The sequence below is a fragment of the Pezoporus wallicus genome, unplaced genomic scaffold, assembly GCF_028554395.1.
Source record: "Pezoporus wallicus isolate ANWC-B61680 ecotype Strahan unplaced genomic scaffold, APGP_CSIRO_Pwel_v1 contig_3817, whole genome shotgun sequence".
NCBI lineage: Eukaryota > Metazoa > Chordata > Aves > Psittaciformes > Psittacidae > Pezoporus > Pezoporus wallicus.
The window spans coordinates 2,664,267-2,684,880 of NW_026635157.1; the positions used below are offsets into that span (position 1 = coordinate 2,664,267).

General features: G+C 39.5%; 1 protein-coding gene across 4 annotated transcripts in view; it reads left to right on the forward strand.

Moving 5' to 3' along the window:
- The window catches only part of TIAM2 (TIAM Rac1 associated GEF 2), a 134,524-nt gene that overhangs the window by 109,377 nt on the left and 4,533 nt on the right, over positions 1 to 20,614 (forward strand). For 2 of the 4 annotated variants that reach the window (XM_057406274.1, XM_057406292.1), the window contains 8 exons: positions 12,052 to 12,231; positions 13,739 to 13,807; positions 14,182 to 14,307; positions 15,360 to 15,468; positions 16,094 to 16,273; positions 17,523 to 17,641; positions 18,732 to 18,840; positions 20,432 to 20,490. In XM_057406274.1, coding sequence (XP_057262257.1) covers positions 12,052 to 12,231; positions 13,739 to 13,807; positions 14,182 to 14,307; positions 15,360 to 15,468; positions 16,094 to 16,273; positions 17,523 to 17,641; positions 18,732 to 18,840; positions 20,432 to 20,490 — 951 coding nt within the window. Of the gene's footprint in view, positions 1 to 1,705; positions 1,853 to 6,990; positions 7,394 to 12,051; positions 12,232 to 13,738; positions 13,808 to 14,181; positions 14,308 to 15,359; positions 15,469 to 16,093; positions 16,274 to 17,522; positions 17,642 to 18,731; positions 18,841 to 20,431; positions 20,491 to 20,614 lie in introns of those variants that run through there. The other 2 variants (XM_057406283.1, XM_057406302.1) reach the window with 2 other exon arrangements.

Genomic DNA, 20,614 nt, shown 5'->3' on the forward strand with positions numbered 1-20,614 from the left:
CCCGTCAGTTAGTGACCTTTATACCCAAAACATCCCAAAAGAAATGTTAATATTGAAATAAAACTAGGGGAAATCTAAAACAAACCAACCAACAACAACCCCCCCCCCAAACCCAAAAGAAAGCAAAATAAAAATGTGTGTGGATGAATTTTAAGCAAAGACTGTAAAATGTTATTCTTCAAATAAACATCAATTGTTGAGTTACATTGAAAGAAAGCCAAGTAGAAATGACCAGAAGCTCAACAGAGGTCCCTCTGGGAAAAGTAAAATAAGAGGAAGAAAAAACTACGATGTCCATAAGGCTCCAAACCTATTTCTTGCATGGAGGCAATCTCGGTTAAATGATGTTCATGGTGATAGCTTCTCATTAGCTCTATTTTGCATTGCCCAGGCAGTTTGCACTTGCACAGCGTGTCATTAATTGCAGGAGAGCTGCCTGCCTGAAGGTTTACTCAGCATCCATAGGATATTAAGGATCTTTCCTTTATTTTAATTGTGAGAACTTCGTTTTAGCAGTTGATGAGATCCAGAAGCTTGGGGAGTAATCTGCAATTAACATACTTTTTTTTCCCCTGTCCTTTGTAGGAAGGGGGTTAACAATGATGTACTCTCAAAATCATGTATATTTCTCTGCAATACAGGTGTCATTTCCTTCCAGATGTGAGATGCATTTAGGGAGTGTAAGAGGTAACATGGGAACGTAGCATGTTCATCAGCAGTGGTTTTGCTTGATTCCATTGTGCCTGGAGGAGACAGTTCTGCATCAAAATCTAAGGAGAAGCCTACAGGAAGCTCTGCTAATTATTGTGCTTCCCTTGCAGACAGCCCAGCCTATAGTGAGCCCAACCAGAGTTGTTGGCTCCAGAAGTGTGAAGCCATGGCTGGGCCCCTGCTGTCATCATGTGCCTTTTGAGGAGAGTGTCAGTGATATGAATGAAATTGTAGCCTGTTAGAAGTCTGTAAGAATTTTTCTCATTAATTCAGGATTTTATTCCATCCCTCAGAGAAGACACCAAAATTGATGGATTGCAGGTTACAGAATGCTTGCCATTAACCCCAGACCTGGATTTCACTTCGTTGTTTCGATCCTGTAGTTCTTTAAATGCATCAGACCCACAGTATAGATTGTCCCAGATTCAAATACTGCAGTTGACTGGCAAACATAGTAAGGAGCCCTGAAACCATAAAGCTCAAAGCATTAAAGGTGCTTTATTTAGAGTGAAATCTGTAACCAGATGTTAGGTCAAGATAGGGTCAAGGATGGAGACCTGTGTGCATAGTTACTGGTAGGGAGGCATAAGAATTCCAAGAAAGAAGAGCAAAGGGAAACTGCAGTTCTTGTATGCAGAGGTGTGAACTTGTGTTGCTCTGTTTTGTGCTATTACACTGAGTCACTGGCATTTGGAATTGATATTTGTTGTCTTTCCTCTGGCTGAAGGAAATGTCCTTTCGAAAATACTGTGGCAGTTGTCAGTGCAAAATGCGCAGATGTTTTTGATCAGGAGAAGAAATTGTGATGTATGGATGCTTGCAAATGAAAGAAGCCGGTGGGAGAATCTCTTATGCAGCTATTCTTTGTAGTCTTCTGGGAAAAATCCACAAGGCTTGCCTGCAGATGAAAAGAGAAGCATATGACAGCAGTCCTGGTTCATTGCGACAGGATACAGTTAGCAGTGCCTCTGGAGATGCTTGCGACTTCACCAGTGAGGGGCAGGAAGTCGCCTGGGAGTCCACCACCCTGGGCCTCCAAAGGCAATCCTTGTCACCTGCAGTGCAGGATATGATGGCAGCATTTCACTTTGCAATGAAAGGCAGTTATCTAATCACACTTCTGACAGACCCAGGGAACTGGGTAACCTCTTTGCCCATTGTAGATTATTTGGTGGGTTTGTTTTAAGAGTTTGACACTATTCAGTTAACATGCTGACTATAATGTATGTGTTTTCCCCTTGTGATGCAGAACACTGGAGCACAATTTTAGTGCATGTCAAGGTATGTCATGTGCCCAGCAGTTACCCATAAGACACAAAGTCTCTTAAGGTTTCACAAAGTTGCAGTATAGAATTTCAGACAGATACCGCATCCTGGGTGCTATTACATACTTCAGTGAGGCTTTGATCCATATTTTGTGCTGTCAGCAATATGTAAGACAACAGGTAGACCGGCAATTCCGAAACTTAATAAAATCTGCTACCTGCAGCTGATTCTGCAAAATCAGAGATAATAAGAGGTCAGTTGAGTCAGACGCACAGGGAAGTTCCACCAGATTTTCATGTTCTGGTACCTGTTGTCCATAGCACTATATGCCTGTCTGCACTTAATAATTTACATAGACCTTTACTCACACGGTGATTATTTGCTTCTGAGGCAGCAAAATCCTTCTGTAGTGCCTAAATGAAACCCCAGCAAAACTAGGGGAGAGTGATGTGGAGTTTGGAAGGTCTGTATTTGTATTTTACAGGGGATTATTTGGTCTTTTAGCATCTGAAATGCAATATACCTGTTACTAACAAGAAGAGATTAAGTGTTGCCATCTCTGACTCCAAAGAAGGCACAGTGCAAAAATATATTGTGGAAGATGAATGCAAAGATAATGGCTCAGCGGTTGCCATAGTTTCTAATTCAGCTCTTGAGAAAAGTTTTTGCATTCAGCCCGAAAGACTTTGGGTGAGAATGTTACAAACAGTATTTACAATGCTTGGAATTAAAAATTAAACAGTAATTCATTTTAAATATTTGGAATGTTAACTATTTTTTCAGCACTGGAATTAAAATAGATGTCTTCACTGTGGCAAATTATGCTTTGAAAATACATCTTGAAGGCATTTAAAAGCCATGTTATTAGTATAATAAGTGCAACAGAAAAATATTCAGAAAAATCATCACCCCCCCCATTTGAAAAAAGTAAAAAGCAGAGTTCCTCTAGATCACTGTAGAGATTTGGAGGCCAGCTGAATTAAACCTGAGCTTATAACACTTAGAGACCACTAATGTCACAGGGCTACTCCTAATCCAAGATACGTATGTACATATTGTATGTTTATGTAGATGTGTGTATACATATGTATACATATATGTACGTATATACACACACATACAAATATCTAAAAAATACAAAATGTATATACAAATTATGCTTCTGCTTCACTGGTGGTCCAGACTGAACTTACAAAGTAGCCTGCAATGCTCAGAATTGTCCCGGAGGCAAGCTGCTGTTTCATTCAAAGTATATACAGACCGAGCAAAATTAGCCTTTTGCCTTCATGCATTAAGGGCAAAAGCAGGATGGGAAATGAACTCGATGACGGTAAGTGCACCTAGACATAGCAGGACAATAGAGGGAAGCCTGTATTACAAAGGATGTTACTGTTATGTTAACTATCAAGCCTGGTGCCTCTAAAATGAGAAGATGAAAACCAGATGTCTGTAAAGGGAATGTGCGTTACTCAAAGCACACAGGAACAAACAACAAGGCTATGTAATTTTTCCAGTCATCTTAAAAGTATTTTAAGGTGATTGATTATTTTACATGTAAATTTTACATAGGAGACATGTTCTTGAAAAGGGCTTGAGTGTGTGTTTGTGTGCTTCTAGAGGAGAAGAATGGCTAAAGAAAATGCTTTCATTAATTTGGCTTATTTTAGCATCTTTTTAACTTTTTTGATTTATGCAAGTCCCTCAATACAAGCTGGAAGGATTACTAAAACATAGTTGGGTTTTATTCTAATGAATACATACTTTAAAAAAAGCTGTTAATTGGTAACATCTTTTAGCTGGCATATGGCTAGCTAATAACACAGGTTTAATTAACAAATCTGGGAAGAATAACTCCTAATATGGAACTGAAAAGGCCTGTCATTGTTTTTCATCAAGATTGACGATATTGCTTGGACCTGAAATTTAGCAGCCTGTTTTTTTTTTCCCCAGGTCCCAGTGGATGAGCTGTGTTTTAAGACATAATCTGTTATGAGCTTGAAATTGCCACAACTCATGCTGATAGGAAACGAAGAAACAGTACTTTTCCAGACAGTATAGTTATATTCTTAGTAAATGTGGATCTGGTGACCTGACCTGTGTTATTTTTAAAATGACATATGTGGTGCTGTAAACCTTTAATTTCCACAGAGTAGTTATTTTTTTTTTTTTTTTTTTTTTTTTTTTTAGTTCTCTTCAGAATTGCTCTGTGTATCCGTAGGGTCTGTGGACTACTGCAAAGGCAACCACTAATGGTGGATAAGAAAAGCCTTGTACATGCTACACAGTAGTCCATATAACTGGATTTTTAAACCAAGCTGTGTGACCATTGAAAAATGAAATGTTAGGGAGCAGGTAAAACTTCTCTCAATCCTTTGAGGCCATTTCCTCAGTCTTCTGTTACATAGTCTTCTCACCCATTGAATCTGTCTCCAAAAAGGAAGAAAGGGCAAAGCACATCAGCTAAGCAAGAGGTTCCTACTGCATCATTATCAGCAGAGTGTTGTTTCAGGGCTCGCATCATTGTTCCTCTGATAAGCAGCTGCTCAGCAACTGAGCTCTGCAGTTTGGCAAATGCTGAGCTGTCAAGTTGTGCTAATGATTTGGAAAGAGATGGATGTAAGTTTAATTGCAGTAATTAAAGGAGAAGGCTGCACCATTCCCTTGCTTGTATGAAGGTGAATATCCTTGAAACCTCTGAAGCAGCACCCTCATAACCAATGATATAGATACCCAGGCTGGATGTATCATTTGGGTTCTAGAAAAGAGTTTTCTGGAGAGCAATAGGCTGTCACAAGGGCGGTGTGGAATGAACCCTTATAGCTCAGCTTCATTGCATACTGTCAGAGCTGTGATAGAGGGAACATGGGAGTTTTATTATGCCAATGGTATTGTTGTCTTTTCAATGAATTGCTTGTCAGTCTTACAACTCTTAAGCTCAGTGGTGTCATGTCCTATTATATTTTCTTTAAAGTTACATTGGTTTTAGAATAATCTGTCTGTAGACCTGGTTGGTTTTGTGTGAATATGTATCAGCATGTGGACTTCGCCTTTCAAGCCTGAATTTATTAATGAGCACAATTTAGATTTCTTTTTATTGATGTAATTATGACTTAAAAAGTTCAAACAAAGAACAAGCACAACTATGTAAAGAAGACATCCAAAGAGCTGCCTATTTGTTTTTCATTTTATCATTATAAGAATATTTGTATGCCATACCTTTTAGCAGCATATACCCTTGAGACAGCATCAGTACCATTGATAATTCATGCTGACCTTCAGGGCGGTCAACGCCCTCTAGATATTTTTAGTTATTTGGCTAAATTTCTCAAAGCACCTGATGTTTTGTTTATGCAGTAAATTTAACAGGCAGGTACCTTTCTGGGGAGCTAAAACCCATCTTCCCTTGCCATGACTGCACTTTGTCCTGCATTCACTACATCAAGCTATTTATAAAAACACCATTCTCATCTGGCACATTTTCCCTGCATTTGTAGTAATAAAGGGGAGGCATTGCAGGTCTGTTTGTGCTCTCTCGTACGCTGCTTAGCTCTGTTACACTGGTATGTCATCAGTGTCTCTGATTTTCGTTAATCGGCACAAAAGAGAAACTTGAGCAGCTGAGCTCAGAGAGAAGAAGGTGTGTTTGTGAGGGATCGCAACGTCTGTGGCTTCCTTCTGAGGGGCCTTTTCCTCTGGCAAAGTTTGTATTGACAAGCCACAATGCCCGCCTTCAGGAGGAGTAAAGCCAGAGCGAAGAGTTTGGCGCTGGCTCGCAAAACCCAGCAGCAGGCAGCAGCAGCGTACGGCTCCCTGCACAGGATGTTTTCTGTGGTGAGTTCTTCAGCGACACGGGTTAAGCTGTGGGGTGCTTCTTAGTTAGGCTAAGGTAGGTGAATGGGGCTGCAGGAGCATTCCAGGCTGTCTGAGCTTTATAAGCAGTGACTGTCCCAGCATCAAATAATGGAGTCGGGTAAAGTGTGGTGTTGGGTGATTTTTTACCAGTACTCTGCATGAGAAAAGGCTTTGGCTTTTTGAAGTTTGGGGGAGGGAAGGGTTCGTTGGTTGCCTGCACTCTTTGCTGCTGGGCTCAAGCAAATAGTTATTTCTCACTTGTGTCAGAGGAAGGACTAAGTCATAATCCAGATTTTGAAGAGAAGTGGGATGGTTGTAATAAGATTCTTCAGGGAAATTTGGAAAGAACTGCAGCAAGAATGTTTTAACTATTTTTCTGGATTTTCATAAATAATGTAGGATTGTGGAAACAGGGATAAAAAAAAAAAAAGAGCTACAATCAAGGTACTGCTGTGGGAATATAAGAAGGCTGTAAATATGTTACCCGGGTGGTAGAAAAATACATTAAAAGTTGCCAACATCAGGATAAGGACATGCAAAATGAAAGAATGACAGTATTTTCACAAGGTCAGGGTTTGGGAAAACTTGCATTGTGTGCTTTAATATTATCTGACAAGAGTCTCCTTTTTGTGACCTGGGCTGTCAAGGCTCCTCGCTTTTCATTTTACTGATGCTCTCAGCTTTACAATTTGTATGGTCAGGATTTAGCATTTCACAATGGAAGTGACTTCTGTTTTGCCTTTGACTTTGTTATGACTGGGTCAGGTGACTTTAGAGACTGATTTTAGAGAAGCTGAGCCACAGCATCTATGAAAGTGGGAGCTGCTGGTCCTTGGGACCTGGTCGATGCAGGTTCCTGGGCCCAGGTATCTGTGACTTGGTTTATAACAACCATTTCAGTCAAGTACTCAAATCACCAGCAGTCCTTCCTTTACACCCAAGGAGAAGGATGGGCATCTCTCTCTGTATGGCAGGTGAGAGGGAAGATTTGCCACTCCACAACTCATGTTAATAGCTCAGGCACCATGTCAGGTGGGTTGCATCTTAGCTGTTTTACATAGAGTGCATTCGAGCCTTCTTTCAGACCTTGGTCTGTGCTGTCAGGAAAGAGCTACTAGGTCATCAACCCCTCTTCTTACTGCACTTGTGATTTCTAACTGAGGGTGGTGACACCTGCTTGAGTTATGGAACAGGTTGAATTTGCTAAAGTCAATCTCCCTGAAATTAGGAAATTCTGACTCAAAGACTAAAGTTGGTAGTTAATTCCTCCCCTGTTGTCTGGTCCAGTAGTATTTGGTAGGGCAGCTTTTTATAATGCGATGTAAAGGGCTTGTTTCTTCCTCCTTAAAGCATAATTGTAACTATGCTTGGCTTATTGCTACAGAGGATCTGAGTGGACACTTTAAAAAAAAATACCTTTTCTTTAGCAGTGTTTTACACATTTTAATTAGAAGACATACAAGATACACAGCAAAACAAAACAGACCCCTAGTATTTCAGAAGTGTCAGTCAGGAACAGTTTCACGTTCTTGGAAGTTGGGATGAAAAAGAGAAGTGCCAAAACGTAAGTGATAACTGAGGCTACTACTTTGTTTTAGCTTCTGTTGCCTGAAGCTGAGTGGCAGTTTTGCCCAGATACATATAGTGGAATCCCACAAGGCATTTTTCAGTAAAACTCTACTAACATTTTTAAGTCTTAATAAACAATTAAGGGCAGTGCACGTACTGCATTGGTGCATAATATAAGGCAGTGGTCTTTAAGGAAGCTAAGCCCTGCAGCTCTCTAGCCATTCACATTGCTTGGTTACAAAGTACTTCCCAGTCTGAGGATGACAGAGATGTCTGTAGAGTGATGGACCTACAAAAAGAAAAAAAAAGGTCTGTTATGACTGCCTTGTTCTGGAGAGAAGCATCTTCTAACACAAAGGAGAAGTGATGTACATCTCCAAAAGCTTTCTCTTTCCACAGATTGAGGATGTTCAGAAGTCTCAGGCCAGCTGTTCAGTTCTCAGAATCCCATGTAATTGTATTTCTTCTGTTGAATGGTGCATTCAGTTTTCCTGGAAATGCATACATCAAGCTGAGCTGAACTGTTAGCTGTTTGGTTTTGGAGGGTACAAGACTAATCTATCTCTGCAGGATGTTTTCTGAGCATGCTTCCTCTTTGGATAAGGAATTCAAAAGACTGGTGATCACCTTGTAGATGTGGGCGATGTCCTGCTCAAGGCTACAGAAATCTGGAAACTCGTCAAAAGGCATGGCTTTAAGACCCACTCTTCCCCCTCAAGGAGTCTTTCTTAAGCTGTAGAGTTTTCTAAGCCTACTCAAAATACACTTTTTCATCACTTTTTCAAACAAACCCTGACTGAGTGATGGAGCGTATGAGGTGTATAAATGAGGGTGAAATACACAGCAATGAGCAGAGACACCATAACGCTAATTGACCTTGTGCAGCATTTATGCTCAATCAGTATAATTCAGTAGAAAGTCACAGGGTAGCCATGAAATTGTTCTACTAATGCTTAACCACTGCTGATTAATGTCTTCTGCTCTCTCACCAATTAATTTTATGGAGTTTTTAAATTCTGGTGGGGATAGCACAGCCTCAAATTATGATATGCTTGTCTTCAAGAAGCAAAGAAAATCTGCAAGAAGTTCTTTGTAAGAGTATCCTTTCGCTCAATTTAAAGGAATAATCTTTTAACATTTCATATTAGTAGTATTCTTGAAAATGAGATGTGCTTCATCTCCATCTGACAATCTGAGCATCACTGTATTAGCTGACTGCTGTGGGTGAAGCTGACAGTTATGTGCACTGGAACTTCCCCTTCTAAGGTTATTGTGAGCAATCCACATTCACAGGGAATACTCCCTGCAAAAGAGCATGGGTACAAGTCCAAGTCCAAACATCCAGGGATGAAAAGCCATTCTCAGGGCTGTTTCTACACATCTTTCTGTTCTCTTAGAGGCCAGGAGAGAGGCAGGAGGCTGCTTCCCTTAACTGTTAGGTCTGCAGGAGGATTTATACAGCTTTGTGGGAAATCTGTGAAAACGGCCAATAAAACTGTACAGTGCTACTTAACTTCATCCTCTCTAGAATGCAAGTTTTGTTTTTTTTCTATAAACCCTGCATAAGCTCCAGTTGGCTTTCCCAACTCTTTATCACTATTAGTCTAGATTTTTGCATTTTCAACCTTATCTGTTTCTGTTCGGCGCCAAAGGTAAGCTGAAGATGCTTGCAGTCTTCTGTGCGTGTTGCTGACAGTGGCATATGTAAGCTCAAGTGATGGATTTTGGAGAAAGTTTGTAGCTTCCACTGTATGCTCTCCTCAGCTTTTTCTCTGCACCCAGTTAATTTGCAGCCTTGCTCATAGTCAGGCATCTGCACTTTTCTTTTTTGTCAATTTAAATTATTTCATTCTGATAAGCTGCACACTATAGAGTTTGTCATAAACAATTTCTTTTTGCCATTTACTAAGTAGAGACAGTCTTGTTGCAAATAAAAGAAGAAGCTATATTCTTGACAAGTTTACCAGATGTACAAGAGAGTCACATCTGCCTGTGTTAGCTAATGCAGTGTCATTGTCAGAGCAAATTCAGGGTCAATTCAAGATTACGGTGAGTGTCTGCAGTATCAACTTAGGACTCCTCTTGAGACTTCTTGGCTTAAGGACACTGGACTGCTTGAACTATGCTTTGGCATCCAGAATGCCCAGGTAGCTTTGGTAGCTTTGAAATCGCAGCTACAATCAGTAACGGGGCAGAGGCTGAGCCTCTTCTGCCTATACATTAAAGTTATAAAGGAGGTGTTCACAGGGGTTGTCACTAGAACCTTTCTAAAAAAGATTTATTTTAAACAGCAAAAATAATAGAGTGCAGGACATCCTTTAGTGTGGGAGGCAGAGAGTAGCATCCAGAGCAGTGTGGAAAAAAGCAGAGATCCCAACCTGGGTGGTAAGGGTGTTTTGGGAAGAAATGTAAGCAAGAATAGCTTATATTAATCTCCACTTATTTGTTATTATGAAATTTCTTATGCTCAAATAGTATTTATGTTGAAGGCTACCATCTCTTTCCATATGCTTTCTTATCCAGTGCCTCTTGGTGGCAGATGCAGCTCTGGCCCCAAAATGGAAGGGGATAGAGAATGTAACATGTTCTCCAATGTCTGCCTATGTGCAAAGGTAGTTGGGGAAGAATAGAGGACTTCTAAGTCTTCCTTATAAAATTGCGCCTCATGATGATGTTTGACTCGCTTTCAATAGGCTGTCTCATATCCTTTAGTGTCCTTGACCGGGTATCCAGTAGCTGCCCACGCACATCTTGAGCTGTAGAGAGCAAAAATTCTGAGTAATTCTGATACAAATACAGATCTTTCTAACATCAGAAACAAAGAAAACAAAGCTCAAGTACATTGGCATTCAGCTGTCTAAAAGTTGCTTTAAAATACACGCACATTTCCTAAATTAAGATGTGATTTATTTGTAAAGCATTAATTAATTTTAGTTTCAGAGTGTGACTGATTTCTGAATATATTCCATCAGTGTGCAGCTGTAATTCCAACAAACATTCAGTTTATGTTGTGTTTTGTTGGGTCCTAATAAATGTTGTAAATACAAAATGTATCAAAATTTCATAGTCCTGCAGGGACTGTGAAGATGGTGGCACATATGAGCGAGAAAAAGAATTTTTTTTAGTCATGGCAGTGTTAAAAACTGGGGACTGGAAACCACAGAGTAATATAGATTACATGGCAAATATTTGATACTTTAGCATATATTCCCATCATATGTGCCTGAGTGATGTACTTATGTTTTGTCACATGAATGTTTGTGATTTAATATTGTTAGTGCATTTAGCCTCCACCTTACAGGCGGCTTTGTATAGCTCAGTTCAGTTTTAGAATAACTTTTACATTTGCTTATTTGATGGCCTAGTATGTTGGTGAATCTAGCTATACAGACAACCAGTGGTGAATCAGGAGACCCCCAAAGAACCACTTGAAAGAGTGGGGAATAAATTAGTGCAGATTAAGACAGTTCTGAAATGCACTCATCCCAATTTCTTAACAAGACTTCCACTTGAAATAAGGCAGCATTCATGTAGTCCTCATTGGAGTGCATTTGCTCAAGAAGATATATATAAGAATATAGAAGATATTAGATGGTACAGATAGTACTGAAGAATTGTTTCATGTAGTACAAAGAGATGGATACCAACAGCTGTTATGGTAGAATTGAGTAATGGCAGGAATACTCTAGCTTTCAGGAAAACATCATGTAAGAAGGAGAACAGTGGAATAATTTTCAAGGTAAGCATTAACGATTATTGCCTGCAAAAGTAGCTCTTGGGTATTAGTGGTGGTGATCATGCAAGAGTGAGCTACACAGCCATTTCTTAATGTCAGAAAAATATCTCCCATCTTTTCCTTATCAGATTAACTGTTGTTCCATCTCAAATTCCTACCTTGCTTGAAAATTTCCTGGTGGTTTGGTTTTTTATTGTTTTTTTTTGTTGTTGTTGTTTTTTGCTTGTTTGTTTTTGTTTGGTTTTTTTGTGTGTTTTGTTTTTGTTTGGGTTTGGGGGGGGGGGGGGTATAATCTTTATCATTCTTCCAAAGAATATAAATTTTTTTGTTTCCATTTGCCATTCTTGAAAGCACAAAATCTTGCTATGTATTTACTTGGAGAGAAAGCGTCTAAATATCTTTTGACAACGCCAGGACATTGGAATCTGAACCTTCATCTCCATGTCTCATTGTCTGAAAAGAAACACCGCACAATATAGGCAGCAGGTGACAAATAAAACAGTTGTTCTGGATGCTTAAAAGATCTTTATCTATTAATTCTTTCTATTTTATGAAGTCAGTGTTGCAAAATAAGAGAGATGGAAAACAGTGTGATGCTAGTGTCATAAGAAGCAAAGTATATGATATACCTTAGGGCTCTCTCATGTTTTGCATCCCATAAGCTTGTGTCTGAAGACGGAAAATAATCTGTGCTGGAAAATCACTGGAAAATTTTCATTTCATTTTACTAGTGTGATCTGGATCTGCTGTATATTCAAGCTGTTTAGAGCTGTCAGGATACATAGTTGACAAAAATCAATGGCATGCTCTGGCCTCTGAATTTGGAACATGAGCAAAATTTGAGGAGCTTAAAAATAATTGTAGTACAGCTTGTAGTCTAAAACATTGGCGCTTGTCCCTTTCGTCTCGTTTAACAGAGTGCAGAACAGATCAGTGCTTTGTGCCGGAACTTCCAAGAAGTCCAAACAAACAGCATGGAAGGACAGAAGGACAACCAGGACCCACCACCACGGCCACTGGCTCGCCACCTTTCTGATGCAGATAGATTGAGGAAAGTCATCCAAGAACTTATGGACACTGAGAAATCTTATGTTAAGGTAAAAAGTAAAATAAAATCTGGCTACCTACAGCCTTGTTTTTGAGGCTGACCATGATTTACGGATGGTCTTAACATATTCATGCTTACCCTTTATATAACCAGCCCTCTACAAGGGTCATAATCTATAAAGTCTGCTTATCCTGTTGTTTTCAACAGCCTTGCTCCTGTGATAGAGGCTGTCGGATTTGATCTAGTACCTTTAGGTCTACTCAATTTGTATTGATACTGGAGAGTGTCAATTTGTGGGGAGTAGATAACTGCAGTATGTTAACATAGGGATTTTCCATGGGACGTTTCCCTAATTTTCAAGATGAAAATAAATCTGGTAGAAGAACAGAATATTCTCCTACAAAATGGAAAAAAGTTTAATTGCAGAAAATGATGCATAATCATTTCTTAATCAGCACAACTAAAAGGCATGACTCCAGTTGGTTGTAGCGTAATGCATATGTTATTTCTGCCCTGATAAGTCCATGATTTGTTAGATGTATGTCTCTTCTTTCTGTAAACCCCAAATTCATGTGACTGGATACCAAAACCTGAAAACATTGAATTCACTGACCTTCAGAAAGGAGGAATCATCTACTTTACCGGAAGTCAAAGCACATGCTTACAGATAACAGCACTTACTGCAATATTGCATATGGAAAAAGAGAAAACACTTCCAGGCTTTTATTGTTAGTACCTCCATCAGTGCACTAATGCAGCCATATGCTGAAAAGCTCAAAGAAGCGTTGCAGAACATGAACCCCCACATATGTCCAGCTGGTGTTTATTATAGGGGAATTGCTTGAAGAAAGACATGACCCTGGAGATCACTGACATATGGGAAATTTTGCACCAGGCAAAATCCTGGCACGTACTCATTGCACATACCCATTATGTCATTCTCAGAGAGATGCTTATTACTCCTCCATAAGAATTTCTGCTGTATCCCTTCTCAGCTTCAGAGAGCCCTTTGTTGGGTCTCAGCCTTGCTGTCATGCTTTGGTATGGGATAGTAAGTCTTCAGAAGTGACACCAATTCTTTGAAGAAGTGACTGAAAAAGCCCTTGATCACATCCTCCCTGAAAACATAACTGAATACTTTAATAACTAATAGGATTTTAAAATGTTAGGTTCCCTTCTGAATAGTACTGCTGAAGTTTAAATGAGTGGCTATCTATGTGGTTTATCTAACATACATGATTAAGACATTTGGTGCTGTCCATACACATGGACTCTTTAGAAAGTTATCGTCTGTAACATGTCTCCTCATCCTATTCTGAATATAATTCATTATAATCAAGCTGTAAAGCCTGAAGGATGAAACAAAAACATTACTCAAATCAATTTGTGTCCGATTTAGCCATCACTTTAGGGCTAATGACATGCAGGTATTGTTTATTATAGAAAAGGAGCATCTGTAGTTTGCTCCCCAAAATTACCCCTATCCCACAGCTGTCACATCATAAAGAACAATTTCAAATGGTTACATAAAAGTGAACAAGTTCTCTCTTTTGCAGGACTTGAGCTGCCTCTTTGAGCTATACTTGGAGCCTCTTCAGAATGAAACCTTCCTTACCCAGGATGAGGTGAGGGAAAAACTGAAAGGTGTGCTTTTCATTCTTTTATGGGTTAAGAGTTTGCCCCTTGTTTTTGTTTTTTTTTTGTTGCTGAGAGCATGACAGAAAAAGCAAACAACAAAGATTACAATAGGAATTACATCAGTCAGTGCCTTTCTGTCTTGTGCTTCAGTCACTTTAAAGGGTAATTGTTCTTCTGACTTAACTGCTGAGAAATCCTTGCTTTTTTTGTGAGGATTTTTTAATTAAAAAAACAATTTGAAAATCATTAATGAAGATGTTACTGGCCTCTTTGTGTGCCCATCTCCTTATGGGACTGTATTTCTCAAGACCAGTGTTAGGTGCATGAAGTGCTGTCCCTCATAGCCTGATGTTTTTCACAGATGGAGTCCTTGTTTGGCAGTCTGCCAGAAATGCTGAATTTCCAGAAGGTGTTTTTGGAGACCCTTGAAGAAGGAATATCTTCATCCTCAGATTTTAATACACTGGAAACGCCATCCCAGTTCCGGGTAAATATTTTGTCATTTAATACTTTGTAGTATGCCTGCAAATGTTTGTGAAATCTGGCTTTTAAGAACTCTAAGTTTCATATGGCTGCTTTTATGTTTAAAGCTTTACTTAGGATTACAGACATCTATTCAGCTATGAAAGTGTATTTTGTCATGGTTTTATCTTCCTCTTTGCCATGGCAGAAGATGAAATGCGGAAGATGCAGAGTGGACTTTGAATATGTTTTAAACTAGCAATGCTAATGATGCAGAACTCCTTTGTAGAAAGGTTATGTTGCTGTGCTGAATTCTGCCCTGCCAGGTGTGCCTCCCAGCTGTGCCCAGTTCACCCACTACTGTCTGGGAGCTTTTACTGTTAAATGCCTCATGTGTGGCTCAGGGTGAGACTGTTGGCAGGTCTCCCAGATGCTGCCTTTTGTGGAGCAAACATTGATTTAAAGAGGGAGAGGGCTCTGCTCTCCTCTCCCTCCTCTTCCCTCACTACTCTTCTTATCTTTGCTTTGCGAAGCAGTTTTCTAAAAACATCTCCCTTGTGATTGAGTCCCTCCCACATCTTCCCAACCTCTCCTTCATCCAAGAACATCAGAGATGCCCTGTGATTACCCCCTCATGAAAGTAGGAAAACAGCTGGAAAGCAATCCTCTGTGTTTGTTTTACACTGTCGTCTTTGGCTTTGGCACTTCTATGCCTTGCTTCCTATTGCTCATGCTTTTTGCCAGCACAATATACCCTGGTATGCATCTGTTAATTTTTGTTCCCATGCTGCTTGAAGGATACAGAAGACAAAGTATCTGCAGTCGTGTTACCTGTTTGGGCAGAAAGGAGAAAATTGCAGGCTTTGACTAAATAGGCTGAACTCTACACTCAGAGAAATACAGCAATGTCATGGAGTTACTACCAGTAGTGTATTCATGTAAAATATATATATACATATAAAAATATAGGATATTTATAGAAAGAGCAGATAATCACACCACTGAGCCTGTGTGCTATGTGCCTGAATATTTATTTAAGATTCTAGTAATGAATTAATATTTTGATTGTGTTTTCAGAAATTGCTCTTTTCCCTCGGAGGCTCCTTTCTGTATTATGCTGACCACTTTAAACTGTACAGCGGCTTCTGTGCAAACCACATCAAAGTTCAGAAAGTTCTTGAGAGAGGTAATTTATTTTCTTCATTATTGTAATTAGTTTGCATGAATTTAAACTGCTGAGAACTACTGTAACATCTCATTGACTTGTAGACAATATCAGAGCAAAGTAAGGACTAACAGATGTCTTTCAATTGAAATAGCTAAGATCTGCGGTTCTGCAGAACTGAAGGGGTAAGATCTTCTTTGTAACATCCAGACAGTAGCTTGAATAGCTACAGAAACATCTTCCACAAGTTTTTCCTGCTTGCAGATCCAGCTCATGCTCCAAAAAGCAGCAACAAATGGTAGAAGTTACTTCCTCTGCCTTCCTCTGCCATCCACTGCAGTGTGGTGGAAAAATTACACTGAAGATCTCACCTTGATATAATTGCTTAGCCCTTATATATGTTATTTAATGCAGGAAATTATTATGAAATGAATAGTGTAAACTACTTCGTAAACCATCTATTAAAAATGGTGAGGCTTTTGGTGCTGGTTACAAGTTGCAATTCTGTGTTTTAAAATGATTGTAGCTTCTACTGTGCTTTTGCCAAGAAAGGTTGGACCAGATGATCCTTGAGGTTCCATCCAACCTGGTGTTCTGTGATTCCGACTTCCATGTTCAACTGACCAACTCTTTTATTTACTTCTAGCTAAAACAGATAGTGCCTTTAAGGCCTTTCTGGATGCCCGAAATCCCACAAAGCAGCACTCATCTACACTGGAGTCATATCTCATAAAGCCTGTTCAGAGAGTGCTGAAATATCCTCTGCTTTTAAAAGAGCTGGTGTCTCTGACAGACAATGAGAGTGAGGAGCACTATCATTTGACAGGTAACTTCCTCTTTTCTTCTACAGGAATGAATATGAGTTAAATTTTTCTTTCCAGCCCTTTCTAAAGATGGAGGTAGCCGTTCTGGTAGATAGCACAGACTTGTCAAAACCTAGAGGAAATTCCCTCTCTCTCCTTAAAAATAAGAAGTAACTTTTCCATGCTTATAGCAAAAAGTCCTGCTTGGTATGTCCAAGTCCCTTTGAGAAGTTGATATGCCTAGGATTTGCCATGGCAAATAGGACTGGGGTCTTTTCTCCTCACTTCCTGCACAGGAGCATGTCAGGTCAGTGTTGCTGTTTTTCCCACTTGGAAACACTGAGCAAAGCTCCATCTTGTGGTTATTACTTAGCTCTTTAACTCAAAGTTGAAAGGTGCCACAGAAGGAAATCTTAATTGTTTTGAGGTTTGGCTGTGTCTGTTGCATACATAGAGTTGATCTGTGTCAAAGCTTTGCAGTCTTCCCGTGTAGAGTGACATGTTTGTCTAACGTTTATTAGGATTGATTGCTTTTCTAGGCTCAGATGCTTGGGACTTGACCCTGGCAAATTCCAGTTCAGGTCTGTCATCACCTGGTAGATGAAAGTCTAGAGATCTATTTTATGGTTGATTGTCATTTTAACAAAATACATTCAGGCAAAATACATTGTCAGCAAAAAGTCACAAGGCTGTTACTGGCTTTAAAGGGAATTTCTAATAATGTTCCCTTGCCCTTACAACCAAACTGGGGGTAACTTACTTGCAGGTCAATTAAGAGCTGGCAGGACTAGAGAAATCTTGTCCAACTCCTTTCTAAATTAACACAGAAGTCTAATGAATTCTAGCATCATTCTTGCTTTGAAAACAAAAATTAAACAAAACCTGGCCACCAGCATTTATTTTATACATACAGTCTATAAGGAACTTGTACAATCTAGCACTGTATTTCTTTGTCCATTCTGTGGTGAGCCAAATGGCTCTATATATACAAGAAGCAAAACTTAAGTGTGGCTACTATCATATTGCTATAAGTATTTGCTATAAACATCTGAGGCTTATCACTGGAATACTACTGAAGTCTTTCCGGGCACTCATGACACCACATGAGCGTTTTTCACTTACCCTGATTAGAAAGCGTTTCTTCCACTGTTGCTATGAGAAAATACTGTCCACCGAACCTTGGGGACATTTGATCATTTTGCCTGCCTCAAGTGGAATTCAGAGAATACAATTGAATTACACAGTTGTCTATGAAATTTTTAAACCTTGTAGAAGCACTGAAGGCAATGGAAAAAGTAGCAAGTCACATCAATGAGATGCAGAAGATATATGAAGATTACGGCACTGTATTTGACCAACTGGTTGCAGATCAAAGTGGAACAGAGAAGGAGGTAAGAGAAGGAACAGAACTTTTTATTCATCTCACTTGCCATTGGGTCTTTATCTCTCCCTGAAGTTGATTTTGTCAACTTATTTGTGCTGGGCTTCCTCCATTTTCCTTTAATATTTTAACTTCTGTTTCATATCTGCCTGTCAAGTTTCTTTTTGTCAGTAGGTTACGGTAAAATTTTCAGACAGCTGCCAGAGACGCCTTCTGGACTGACAAGAATTGCAAGCAGGAGTAGATATAGTTCTCAGTAGGAAAAAATCTTCTCAAATGTTGCAGGGATTTTCCATGCCCCAAGGCATTCAGGGTTTATGCTATAGAATTCTTAAGATTTTTTTTTCACCCGTATAAATGAAAATGGCAATTCAAGGGATTTCACACTGAGGTCTGTTATTCTCATTCTCTACACTTCCAGTGCTGAGGCACCCATGGGTATTTGTCAGAGCAAAACCCATTAGTTAAACAGACTGTGTGCACGCATCTCCCAGAACTGGGGCAGCAAGGTCTCAACTTAGCCATTTACATCAAACAATTATAAGCAGATGAAACTTATGAAGGTGGAGATCAAATATGAGAGATGCTGGCTCAGTTGTTTTATTTCCTCCTAGTAAAAGCACCAAATTTCTCCCATTGGCTGCTTGGTATCTCATCATTTATGGAGAAACAAAACTGGGCAGCCTGGGAGATTCTTCACAGTGTCATGTTGTCTCACAGAAGCAAGCAGCCCCAGAGTACAAGACCTCCATTAATTCTGCCATTGGCAGTGTCATTAATACTAATTACTCTATAGAAATTAAAGATACTTACAGCTAATAAATCAGCCAGTTCAGAACTGGCTATATGTGACAGATCATCTGATGTACTTAATATTCTTCTAAGTTATTAATAGTAAGAACTTCTATCCAGGTTCCATAACTTAGGGGCTATTACTTTTTACAGCTGTTAACCTATTTTAAAAAGGGAATTACTCATGCTTATCCTTCTGTAGTACACATCTCTCTGCCTTTCTCTCTGTCCATACATAGTGAAAACATATTGATATGTACTCATTAAGGTTTCACTCACATATTATCTACTCTCTTAATTTAATATAGGTGACAGAGCTTTCAATGGGAGAACTTCTGATGCACTCCACAGTTTCCTGGCTGAATCCTTTCCCCTCGCTGGGCAAAGCAAGAAAAGATCTTGAACTTACAGTGTTTGGTAAGTGTCTTCCTTAATGACTCTCTGCTCTTTCAAATCTAAAGATTACCACATTAAATCTTCTAACAAGGTGAAAGCCACCAGCTCCTTTCCCTGTAGCCATGTGATAGCTAAGGCAGACTAACATCTGAAAAAGTACATAGCCGTATTTCCTAATATGAGAAAAGTTTCCATTTGTTTGCTGTTGCTGGTTGCTCTGTGAGCCAGCCTCAGCTGCTCTCCTGCCTATACGTAAAATGTGGAAATGAAGTGATTTTCAAGAGGCAATATTGTCATTACAGCAATCTGCTAAACCAAGTTTAGGAAGGCTGGTGGAAAAATCCCCATTCAGATTATTTTAACCTGAAAAATGGATGTGGAAATGAGAGCATACAAACAAGAGTTTTATTTAATAGTATATATACTATTAATCATTCAATAATTACCTGAGTAATTAAATCTTCCAGTGAAACATCTTAGGCACTTGTCCAAAATGTCACTGGATAAACAATGACAGAATGACTCTGGGTTGACAAGACACAAGTTTGTCTTTCTCAGGGCTGTCATGCACTTCTTCCCTCAGAAGCATGATGGGTTGGAGACGGGTTGCTTCTAACAGAACAAACAGTAACTATGTGTCAGATTCCTTGGATAAGCTGCTTGATGATCTGTGTATGCCAGACACTTCCCAGAAGGACACATATGAATGAAAGGACTTTGGCCTGATGGTTAGCTTAAGGCTGATCATCTGCCACTTGGGAAACCAAATTTTATTCTCACTTTAAATCTTATGTGGGCAGCTTAGAAAATGTGCCTAATATGGAACTGACGGAAACTGACAATCTCTAGGGTTAATGCTGTGCTTGCTATGGTTGTATCCAAGCTTCATGTGGGGATGACAACTGCGTATCATCATCCCTCTCTCCTCTTCCACTGGAAGGAAACATGGCTGCACAAGCAGAGCTATACTGTCCTAAAGTCCAATCTGGACTCTGGTACTGTTCTGTAGAGCTCCCTGCAGCTTCAATGCCCCCATGTTTCTGTTCCTCCTTAAAGCTGAGAGAGAACATGTCCCTGCCTCCCTGGAAGCTGAAAGATTAGGTAACATTAGTAAGCCACTCCAGTCAGATGTTGTGGAAGCCAGAGAATTCCTGCAGATGGAAAAGTAGAAATTGAGATGTTTGAGTTTCCAACAAAACAAATGCTGAACTGCAGGAAGAACAGACTTAGTGTCCTTTTACATGGCATTCCCTTGCTGTATAGGCCTTTCTGATTGCAAAAAAGGAAATCTGAACTTTTATCTAACCTACATCTGCTGTATTTATGTAAAGACTTACAGGAGACAAGTTGCTGCTAATTTCAGAATAAATGTGCAGAATGGCTTAATCCTAAATGTTTGGACAAAATCTGAGGAAATAATACTGCCATTGCATGAACAAGTGGAGGATGAAAAACCTAATTGTCATTTTAATGCAGGGCAGGTGCTTTAAAATCCATTTGCTTATCTCGTCCTTCACATTCCAATGCCTACAATAAACAGCTTCTCTGAGACAATGTTTTCATTGAATATTACACCTGTAATTAAGTTTTCCTTTTCTGATTTCTTTTTTAGTTTTTAAGAGGGCTGTAATACTGGTGTATAAGGAGAACTACAAACTGAAAAAGAAAATGGTAAGTCAGGTATCAGTGGCGGTGGTAGGTGTTTAAGCACGGGATCCTACTGCAGTGTGCGATGCACAATACCAGCATTGAAGGGGGACTGACTGTGATGACACCACCTTCCCTTACTAGGCTG